Consider the following 12,382-nt stretch of genomic DNA (forward strand, 5'->3'; position numbering starts at 1 on the left):
AGACAACCCAGGGGGGAAAAAATAGCACTACCCCCATCTCAATCACAAACTTGGCATGGTGGTTCACACTGGTTCTCGCCACTAAGTGTCAGGTATAGGTAGGAGGACTGTGGTCTGAGACTTACTCTGGAAAAATACGTGAAACCCTAGCCAAAAACTAGAAATAACTAAAAGGGCCAGGGGCATGACTCAGGGAGTAGGATGTTTGACCAAGAAGTGAGAATATTCAAGCCCAGTGCTACAAGAAAAGCAAACAAGACAGAAAACAACAAAAATCTCACTGGGACATTTATCATAAAGACAAAACACCAGTCTTGGCCTTCTCTCACTCTTCCATTCTGATTCAGCAAATCTGGGCAGGAATCCAGGAACACACATTGTTAAGAACATCATTTTAATGTGGTTTCATTATTCTATTTTCATACATGTATATAATGTCAAAGAGTAATAAAGGGAATGAATATGATAAATGTGCATTATATGTGTGTGTGGAAATGTCACATTGAAACCTTTTTGCAAAAATAATAGATGCTTTTTTAAAAAGTACACTTAAAACTTGCATTGCTTGAGTTCAACTGCAGATGGCCCAACAATGATGTGTTAAAATGTATCATTTTATTGAAACAGAATTATTCTACCAGGTTTCTAGTGGAAAACTTTGCCCTACCTATAGCATCAGTCCCAGACATGGAAAGACATTCCATGTTTGAGAACAAATGCTCTAGTTTGAACTGCTGGTGTGAGCAAACTATGTAAATAGCACCTAATGTGAACAACAATTGTGAGGTAAGGTCTTAAGACTGAAACTCCTCTCTTCCATTTTACCACAGCTACTGAAGGTGTAACAGTGGATTCTGCGACTGAAAGGAAAGAGGAAAGTTGCTACAGAGTTGTTCTCAAGCAACTGAGTTGAAAATTGTGAGGTTATCTGGAGTGCAACACACAGCAACCCCTTTAAACACACTTGTAAAAGTGGAATACAGTTCCTTGCGTGGCACACAGGCAATGCTGGACTCCTAGTCACAAGCATCTCCAGTGGTCATCTTGTTGGACTCCAAGGAAATGTTCAAACATTCTCAAACAAATCATGTTGCACATGCAAATCTTTCCAATACTTAATGAAGAGTTCTTAAGATCATTTTAGAACATAATCTATGGAATTAAACACACCTATGATAATATACCCAATAAAACACTACCTATCCATTATGACTTGAAAATGTATATTCGATGAAGAAAATAAAATATTACTTTCTCCAAATTAGCAGGATACTCAGGGTGGTTATGGAGCATGAATGTTAAAATTAATAATCACATCCTTAAAGTATTGAATTTAAAATGTTACACTGGACATTGTTTTGGGGTTTTGATTATATCCCACTTTGAACTCACCATAAGCTCCTGTTCGTATGTCCAAACACCACAAGCCAGCTCTACACAGAAAATGACAAGTAAACTTCCAAAGTACTGTAGAAAAAAAAATTTAAATGCCATTATTATACAATCAAAATTAAGTATGGTTATCATTTACAATTAAATATTTTTCAGTGCTCTATTTACCTTATGAACAAGAAAACAGGCCAGATTTCAAGTTAGAAACACCTATATGGAATTGACCTAAATGCAGTCAACTTAAGCTAAGCTTGTTAAGTTCTGGGACAAATCTTTTATGAATGCCAATGCTTTTATTAGGCTACATAAGAATTTACATTTTAGAGTCTGATAAACTACATCAAGTTTTCTGAGAAATTGGACCTAGGCTCTTTCAAATTAAATAAAATGAGATCAACTAATTCAATGCTCTACCTGTTATCAAATTTTAACTCATTCTTCCAGGCAGGAGGAGAGGCGGTCCTTGTGTTTTTACAGAGAGCAATGGAGAACAAAATCTCAATTACTGATGACAGTTTAAACTGCACCATTAAATTCCTATTGAAGCAAAGTACTTGGGATCTATTTAAGAATATCAGGTATGCATGGAACAATTAGATAACATGAAGGTGAATGTAATATCAAAAACAGAAGTGAAGATGAAAATCAGGATTCTAATAAACAGACTGAAAATCATACAACATCATAAACAGCAAGGGAAAGTAGAACCAAAAGAAAAAGAAATTCTGGAGAAAATAAAAACCACAAATATATATGAAAAAGCAGCTGAAAAGTACAGAAAAGTCTCTAGGAACAGAAAACAGATCAATGTAGCAAATGAGGAATGATAAGCCACCTTTGATAGGCAGATGAAGCTCAACTATGGTAAACTATAAATAACATGGCAATCGATTTTAAATCTATCATGGGGGGGGAACAAGCCTATATCTCATTAAAGTTTCTGAAAATGGAAAGTAATGATACACAGATAAATAATAGCAGGACTCTACCTGGTTTGGGAGGGAAAGGCTTGAGGGAATGGGTTGAAACCCCTTTAGATGAGAGCAGAAAGGAGGGATAAGGTAAAGTACTGAATTTAGAGGGTGGATTTGTAGGTAAGTGTCCAGTGATATAACAAAAAAAAAAAAAAAACAATGATTGGACTTAGACACTAATGAGAAAAGATGCATCTCTATAAAGTAGAGAAACGGGGAGGGATAATTAGCTCCAGGGGAAAATGAAAATGTTCACTTTATTTGAGCATCACAGAAATGGATATGAAACTATTGGAAATGTTGATTTGGAGACAGGTACCAAGAAATTACCACTACATGTAGAAACAAATAGTTAAATGATAGGACTTATAAAATCGATAAGATAATCCCATTTTACAAATAAAATCAATTCAAAAAAGTCAGAATCTATCTTAAGAACATGCATATTCAATTTTGAAAGCTGGATCACTGTAGCAGGAAGGAGTTCCTTTGGACAGTGATTCAGAAAGGCTTCTATAATGGCCATCAGTAGGCGGAGTCAGTGATAGAACAAGCAATCCAGGAACAGAAAGCATGGAACTCAAGGCCATCTTACAAGGTAAGCAAAGTACTTCAAACTCAGTTCAGACTGGAGTATTGAAGTGCGTGGGATGAGTAGAATGAGTGCAAGATGAGGCCACAGTTACACCACTGTGGGCCAAGGAAAGGACATGGTATGTTGTTCTTAGTGTCAGGGGAATCAATTAGCAGGCAACATGATAATATATTACACAAACAATTCCGGCACTTCTGCGGAAAACAAGCAAGCAAGAGTACCATGAGGGTGATTTACATCAAAGATACAGGACTTGGAAAGTAGCAGAAACGGGGGAAATGCAGATGGATATAAGGCTATGAGCCCTCAGAGTTTACATTCTGAGTTTGTTTACTCAGAATTGCCCCCTAAAAACAATAAGTAATCAAAGGTATCGAAAAATTGAAGTACTAATCTATTACTCCCACGACATAGTCTTTATTTACAAATATAAGTCCGTCAGTACTGTCTTCATTTACTTCATTCATTTTTCATTTGAGAAATAAAGAATTCCTAATCGCATGATTTTCAAGACCTACATTGAAAAAAAAAACAATTGGTTCAAAATATAAAGTCACATTTTGCTAAGAGGATCCTATTTTACAAGTTACTTTATTTCAACATTTTTAGAATTGATGGTCAGGTACAATACTCCTATTAATTTTCAGACACTTCTACTTTTTTTTCCAAAAATTTAATTCATGAAATGCTAATTAGAAGTACTCCAAGCCAGTGTTTCTCTGATACACTCTTAAAGCTTCTTTGATACTTCAAGAGATTTTTAGACATGAAAAATACTATATTCGTTTCTGTTCCAAAGAAACCAAGTGTTTAATAGTTATGCACTTGGTCAACTTTTTTACCTTTGATAAGAAAAGATTCTAGGATATAGTTAAACCCTTAAGGAAAATTACACTGTGAGATACCTTTGGTCTCTCAGACCTCTAACCTAAATTCTTTTCGAAACTGATGTCTGCTTAACAAGGGGAAAAAAAGTAAGATCTCTCTAAGGATAAAACATGGTCATAGATGATAATTATGTATGCTAAATGAGGACAGGAAATAACCTGACTTTGCCTTAGGGATAACTATGTGGTTTTCTGGACTGATTTTACATCCTTAGAAATTCCACTTTAGTCATCACTCTTTATTTCCTGCCCCTTGGAATCACTGGTGTGCTGTGAATGTTCTGTCTACATTAAAGGAAAGGTCCCAACATAGACCTGAGAGGAATTACCCAGATTCAAGTAATAAGTGTAATACTTAAGTAATTGCCAGCCCTGGGGATCCAAACAACAGGCATACAATAACAATAGGTATATTTGTCACCTTTAACTTCTCAAAATGAGTGTTAAATTACAATAAGCTCCCAATACAATATCTTAATCATTCACAGAAAGAGGTGTATAAAAGTAAAACATATATATCCAAAACAATCTTTCATTCTAAACACAAAACAGAGATCATCAATCATGGGAGAAAGGGGATGAATTCCTTGATTTGCAGCATCTCCTTTAACTCTGAGAAAATTCCAAAATAATTATATCTAATGTCTCCAATGGCTTCATTTGACGCAAATTTGTCCATACAAAATAATAATTCTGTCTTTATACCAAGAACACTTAAGCATAGTGATTTGCTTGAGCTTAAGTTTAAAACTACAAGTTTTGTTTACATGCTAAAACTTTCTTGAAGCAAACTTAGTCTTTAACTTAATTAAAATAAAATTATTTTACTAATGATGTTATAGCTTCATTCAATCAGCAGTTCAAATGTCATACAGTTCAATCAAAGATTACTGGCTTTTTTTTAAATTGACTTAGCCTGAAATTTGCTTTTCAGTTATTGACTTAGCCTGAAATATCCAATCTTCAATCTCCAGGAACACTTTAAATATCAAACCCATCCTTAATACCACGAACCATATCAACTACATTCACTTCTAAATTTTCCTTTTGAAGGAGAGTCATTAATGAGGTCATTCTAATACTGTTCACTGTATATAGAACCATCAGTCACTGTTTAAGGATTATATCTAAAGCATTTTAAACATGATCTTAGTAGACAGTTTTCAATAGATTGAAACTAAGAAATAAAACAACAGCTCTATGGAACTTTGCTATTGTGTGAAGTGGATAGTGCCACATATTTCAATACACAGCTATCTGCTGTCCTCAGCATTATTTGAAAGATGAACTCATAGACTCTATAGAGTGATACCAGTCAGCATGCCTTACTTTCCCAATGCATGATATCTGATGAGATAGCCTGGCCCAGTCTAGTTTGTTTCTTTTGCTGTACATCCCCTCTACAGTTGGGAATAGAAGTCTGAATTCATAGTTAAGATTAAAACCAGCTCTAAAATGAACTGCATGATTTTTCACAAATCATTTAACTGCCCTGGCACCCATTTGCTCATCTATGTAATGAAGAATAAAAAAGCTTTCTCTTCAGTTGTCAGAGTTGATTTGTTACTTGTGAAAGTGCTTCAGAAAACGAAATGTATGTATGTTCTCTTGTACTAGTTGGGAAACACAATCCCGTATTGATTTTCTTCTCTTCCGGTACAAAACCTTAATTCCCTGCAATGTGCCACTTTTTCTTTCAGGGCAGCACTTGTTGTTAGGAACCATTTTCCTCGTCTCTCTCCCTCAGAGAATCAAGCTTTCCTGATCTGCTGTATTTCAGCCCTCAGTGCCTTTGACTTTAAACCCATGACTGCCTTCCGCACGAATCGCAGTCCTGGTTCAGCTGCCAGCACATGGGCTCAGGCTGGCAAGGTCTTGCTCTTAAACATCATTTTATTCTCAAGGCCTGTCACACAGCAGCTATTCAATAAATGTCAATGGAAATAATGATCAGTTTACCAAACTGAAAAGGCCAATTTCAACATTTCCTTGGATTTCACTGCCTAATTTGAACCTTGAGTTACTTGTTAACATTTGACTCCTCTTGATTTCTGCTTACACATTTCTGTTTCAAATCGTGCCTCTCTGCTTTATGTGTCTGCTTTTGTAGGCTGTCATCTCATAATCCAATGTGTCTTGAAACATTTGAGAGAATTTACACAATTGAAGAAAAGGAGCAATATCTACACACTTTCCATCTTCCCAGAACCTCACCACTAAGCATTTTAAACAAACTGAGAATGAGAAAATGTCTGTTTATACAAAAGAATTAGAATGTAATTATTTGCATTACCATTTTATTTGCTGTACAAAATTGTTCCATACAAGGTTCTTTTAAATAGCTAAGGCCCTCTACCATAACTAAACTACAGTTTGTAGTTTACGAAGCAGTTTAGCCCCAAAGCATGTATAGATGAGTGTGTGTATGTGTGCGCGTATGTGTATGTCATAAGAAAATGTGAAAATACTACACAGCCTTATAATGATGCAATTAATTATAGAGTCTTCTTTAGGTCTCTCAAGCTGAGAATGAATGTCTTTAAAAAATAAGTGCCCTAATGGGTTGGAGAATAAAAACTTAGATAAAATAATATATTTCAAGTTACTTTGGTGACTTGTTTTAGAAGCTATATGAGTGGAAGAATACGGACCTTGACATGAAACATTCTGGCTACTTTACCTACTAACTAGATGATCTTGGGGAAAGTGAAAGCCTAAGTTTTCTTATTTTATAAAATGAGAATACCAAACTATTTTGTACTGCTGTGCTTAGGATTGAACAAGACCCAAAGTCATGGTATTTAAGCCACTCCATAACTAGTAGCCATTACTAATTATATTATACAATATATTCCACCAAGATGATTACCTCTCAAGTACCTCACATACATCTTTGCACATAACTGCTTAAGTTACATTTTGAACAGATATAATTATATGAGTACAGAACAAGAAGTCTAAAATTTTTCCTCCCCCTGAGACCCTCAGTGGCACCCTCACTAAAGAGCATATAGGGGCTGGGGATATGGCCTAGTGGCAAGAGTGCTTGCCTTGTATACATGAGGCCCTGGGTTCGGTTCCCCAGCACCACATATGCAGAAAATGGCCAGAAGGGGCGCTGTGGCTCAAGTGGCAGAGTGCTAGCCTTGAGCAAAAAGAAGCCAGGGACAGTGCTCAGGCCCTGAGTCCAAGCCCCAGGACTGGCCAAAAAAAAAAAAAATAAAATAAAATAAAATAAATAAATAAAAATTTTAAAAAAGAGCATCTAATTCCAAAAACTATTTGGTAAAATCTCTGAGCAGTGAGAATGTAGCTGGTATTTATCAAAATGTCTGTATTAGAAAACTAAAGCAGGATGGGTGTGTGAAGGGTAAGGGAGCTAATAACTTCCTTTAAAAAATAAAGACTGAAATCAATGTGCTTGGCATTTTAAATTAGGATTGGCCACCAAAGCCTAAGCATGGTTGTGGTGACCAGCTTTTATCCACTGCAAGTATCTGAAAAGGAAGGGGAGGCCCTGGCACCCCATTCCCCTTTAAGCCCTTGGTGACTTGTGTGTATGTATGTCTCCCAGTAGAGTGACATCCAACGTCTAACATAAATCTGTCATCATCCAAATTAATATAGGAAGGATTATAAAGCAGTTTCAGACATATAAGATTTAGGACATTTCATATGTGCATTTTTTTTTAGGAAACTACTGGAAAATGAAATAATAAACAGAAAACCAATGATGTAAACCCAGGAAAAACTATCAAGAATAAAAGGAGACAGAGGAAATGCCAGAACAGTAAAAGACCATCCCACAATGGCTACAGTTTAAACAACCCTAAATTGTAGCGAGTCTAGCATGTGAGTGAGCTGAAAAAAGAAAATCAATGGGATTGAAAATGTACTTGAAAAAAAAGTACCAGGGGTTATAACAGAACTTTTTTCTTCATTTGTTTTTTTTTTTTTTTTTACATTTTTCTGATGACTCTGTATTCCTTACCTTATACGTTGTGTGTCCATGTGCATGTCTGCGGGAAGGTGAAGGGAGGGCACAGAATCAAAGGGAAAAGGATGGAAAAATGCAGCATGGAGCCCACCTGCTCCACTAGACATTGATGAAAATGAACAATGCAACTCGTGGGTGGAGATGGGAGGGAAGGAATGAGAGAGAATGAAGGAACAGATGAGACCATGTGAAAAGAAATGTACTTATTACCTGATATATGTAAAAGTAACACCACTCTATGCCACCCCTAAAACAATAAATTAAATTAAAAAAAGAAACTAAACAAAGAAATTGATTCCAAGAAAATCAACCAATTCTTCCAGAAAGGAAACTTAAGCCCAGAATTTTATCTGACCCCGCTATAAACAGATTTTTTAATAGTCATCACTGGATACATACTGATCTAAAACAAAGTTATGATGTTTCTAAATTGAGGTGGGATAAGAAATATGGGGTCAGAGAGAGAGAGGAAAAGGAGCCATGCCTTCATCTTTCACAGAAGTGAAGAGAGGGAGATTCAACTAAAACTGAAAGAATGAGAAGAGTTACATAAATATGTTACTTAGAGACATGGAAATAAATTACAAAGAAATTTAATCAGACAACTGATAGCAGTTGCCTTTGGGAATAGTAAATGGCAGGGTAAAGGACTGCTATATTTCATAATAAGGCATTTAGCACTAAATTAACTCTTCAATTACATGCAGGAAACACTCTTATAGGAACACAAACAGCAATGAAAGCACACCATAGAGCTCCCCGTCAGCCTTAACACCCAGGAGAAAAGATTAACTAAATGTTTTTTAATAACTTTAACAAAGAAAATATAATTCTAAAGGCTGAAAATCAAAAGCAACCCAAATAGACCTCAGGGTTACTGAAATTAAAGTCGATGAGTTGCAACTGAAAATTTTGTAAATGATCAAGTGCTATATTCTTTTTGCTAAATATACTTTCATTAATTCAAAGTAGGAACTAGTGCTAGAACAAAACACAAAAATGTCTATTTAAATTTGATTTATAGATTGATCCTAAGTGGAAATTTGGGTCTCTCCTGCCATATTATTCCTTAAAATCATACATACATTCTACCTAAATATAAATGAGTTGGATTATTTTCCAATTCACTGCAGTCATTTCAGTTCATTTCAATCACACAATAAAAGCATCGATTCGTGTGTTAATGGCAATTCACTCTATTAGTAAAGGCAAAAGTCAAGAGTATATTCAATATACAATAAATATGTGTGTATGTTTATGCAGCTGTGCATACAAAGATGTACATAAACATGGACATGCATATGTAAGTCATTTATTATGTAAGAGATTCGTATATATTAATATAGCTTACTCCCTCCCCAATAATGAAGGTATAATTATTTCCATTTTTTACAAAAAAAGAGAAAATGGAGCTAGACACAACTAATCCATCATTGAGAGGCAATAGATTACTAAGTTTGCGGCACTGGATCTAGAGCTAGAGATGCTGAGTTCAGATCCCAGTTCTACCATTTAGTTAGGAAAATCACGTAACCTCTCTGTGTCTCCACGGCATCCATAAAAAAGAAATAACATGGTACCAGCTTCATACTTTAGTTGTAAGAATTTGATGATTCTGTATATGAAAAGCACATGAAAACAGTAGCTAGCACACAGCACAGGTTATACTTGGAATAATGTTAGTAGTTTGGGTGCTGTTAAGCAATACTTCATGATCCAATATCCTCAGACACTGAATTTTCAGTACACATGTGCATAAGTAACATGTCTTTAAATGAGAATGCAAAAACCTTCTAGGCTTTACAGTGGGGAAGAATGTCCTAAAAGATCCTCTGTACCAATGCTTGACCTTTTCTATTTCGAGATTAATTAAAAAAAATACATCAAAATTCGGAAGATAGCAAAACATCCTTTTTTGTTCCCCTACCACCAACTGTGGCTGATGAAATGAGTGAGTAATGCTTTTAGTTACTATGTCAAAATCCTTGGCAAATTTTATCACACAAAAAGTCCAATTTATTTTGATTATATGACTCAAATTAATTTCTTTTCAACAGTAAAATTAATTTTGTTCTTGCTTTAAAAATATATAATAAAGTAGAAACTAGGTAAATAATGAGCCTTCAGCATTCATTAAACTGAATATAGATAAAAGCACTAATAAATAAAATTTCTCTTTCTATATCTTTTCTTGTTGACAGTTGCTTTTGTTTACAATATTAAAGTAATTTTCCTATTTGAGGACATCTGTTTGTTTCTCAATTTTTATTCCTATTTTTGGCCAATCTGATGAAAACAAAAGAGCAATCTTTTCTAACAAAGCTAGTCAATTTAATGAGTATATAAAATCTGTTCAACAGTAGAGAAGCAGAGGAAAAGAACATTTTAATGACAAATGGCACTCTGAAAGGAAGTATATTCTACCTTTTAAAAACACTGTTCCATTCCATTTCATTAGCAGAGGCCTCTGGGATGTATATAATCTAAACTGATCAAAGAAACCTTATATCAAGTCATCACCAATAGACAAGGCAGTTGTTGTGCTACATAAACATTGTCTACATAATCTGTTTTCCTATAAAATGACACCTGAAATAAGATTTTTACAATAAGACAAAACTGTGGTGCTTTCCTTGAGTATATTCCTGTTTGTATTTTTGTAAGCAAGTCAATAATTAAGTATTATAGAGCCTTGTTGTTAAGGATAGGTTCTGCTGACAGAAAAGTAAAAAAAAACTATACACAACATAAAAGCTATTTTGTCCTGCTACTCTTCTAACTTATAGCTAAAAACTCAAGGGTTTGTTTAAACCACCAAAGTTAGAATTGCTGATCTTGGGAAATTAATGCAACCTGTGCTATACCTCCTTTCCACATAACAATTATTTCAAAAATAATATACTAGACATTTTAATATTTTAAAAACACAGACCCTTTTGACCTCTTTTGCATGTTATATAACCACCACTTTTAATACACAAAAAGTCTGATTAAAGGTCTATGCACACTAAATGATAAACGATAAACTCCAGTCTCCAACCTGTCAAATACTAAACTCTGCAAGCTTTCAGTGCTAAGTATCTTTTTGGCAGTTGTTTATTTTTCCTTTCTTGGTGATTGGAGGTTTAAAAATATTATATTACTTATAGTTAGTAAATAAAGGAATTGCAGTGCCAAATATTTGTACAAGATAATGGAACAGCCGCCCTTCTGTTAAGAATTTACAGGGACTAAAATACTAACAAGAATGCTTGCTGATTAAAATACATATACACACATAGCCTCTGTTTAACCAATTCTCAAAATAGTGTTACACACTTGGTACTATATGAAGGCCCATCATCCACCAGGTCTAATGTCTTTACAAAGTTTTCAAAGAAAAGGCAGCACCCATATCCTTTCTTTTAAGAATCATAAAATTTAAGAAAAAAATAGATCTGCATGATAGTTTTTGAAGACACAGTCAGATTTAAGCTCAGTTAAGTTTGGGTCTGATGTGGTCCTGTGTTCCTGTTTAATTCTTGAAAGAACATAGAAGACTATTTCTAACATTGTATCTTAACTAACTCCTTTTTCAATTTTTTTCTACACTAAACAGTTGCCAAGCTCATTTCTTTATCAAAAGTGTTAATGAAATTCAAGTTAGCATTTGTATCACATACCATTTCAACCACTAGACAGAGAAACACATTATGCCAGGACCTGAAGGTCTGGTTGAGTGCTTCAAGTTCCTGGGGTCAGTGACCTCTATCATGAGAGGTAATGCATTAAGGGCAAGGCAATAAAACAGCTGGACATGCAAGAGAGGTCACCCTGTACAGGGCTTCTGTTGCCTTGTAAGCTAAGTCAGCTAAATCTGCAGGCTCAACCCAATCTCTAAAGATTTACAGGCTGTTACTGGTTTCTGAAGAGGCTATCACTACAGATTATGAGGCCATTCCTCAGCGTGTGAGACAGAGGTCCCCATGATCAGAACCTGCACATGAAAATGCAACTAGGAAGCAACCTGAGAAACAACCTAAGCCCCAGCCAAAATAATGGCAGACTCACTTCTGAGGCACACAACATGTCTCACTCCATCTAAACTCAAGTCTAACTCTTTCGGGGGTTCATTATGGCAGGAATTATTATGATAACACTTTCTAGAAGACACCAAAGTAGGAAAGTAGACCTTTTAAAATATGTTTTTTGATTAAGCAGAAAAAAATCATACTTTAACATTTACAAATAACTTCTACACCTATCCAGAACTCTATGGATATATCTTTTTAATCATATTCTTTTCATTATGTTACTTTTACTTCCAGAAAATATATGCACTTTAACTTACATTTATATATTTTCCATTGAAACCCTTGTTAAACCCTTATTTGTTAACATTAAAGGAACTAAGTCTCTACTAATTCTGTAAATTAACATATACAATTATCTATTACACATCGAAAGGCTTGTTTGTTTTTTATATAATAAGTTGATTCAATTAGAGACAAAGGATTAAAAGACAAACGACTCCAAAAGCAATACTTGCAAAACCATT

At 34.8% G+C, this 12,382-nt stretch overlaps 1 protein-coding gene across 1 annotated transcript in view; it reads right to left on the reverse strand.

Annotated features, from left to right (window-relative positions):
- Tspan12 (tetraspanin 12) overlaps nt 1-12,382 on the reverse strand; it is a 59,622-nt gene that overhangs the window by 24,779 nt on the left and 22,461 nt on the right. The window contains exon 6 of the mRNA XM_048340120.1: nt 1,393-1,467. Coding sequence (XP_048196077.1) covers nt 1,393-1,467 — 75 coding nt within the window. The remainder of the gene's footprint in view (nt 1-1,392; nt 1,468-12,382) is intronic.

Source organism: Perognathus longimembris, chromosome 2 (assembly GCF_023159225.1).
Source record: "Perognathus longimembris pacificus isolate PPM17 chromosome 2, ASM2315922v1, whole genome shotgun sequence".
NCBI lineage: Eukaryota > Metazoa > Chordata > Mammalia > Rodentia > Heteromyidae > Perognathus > Perognathus longimembris.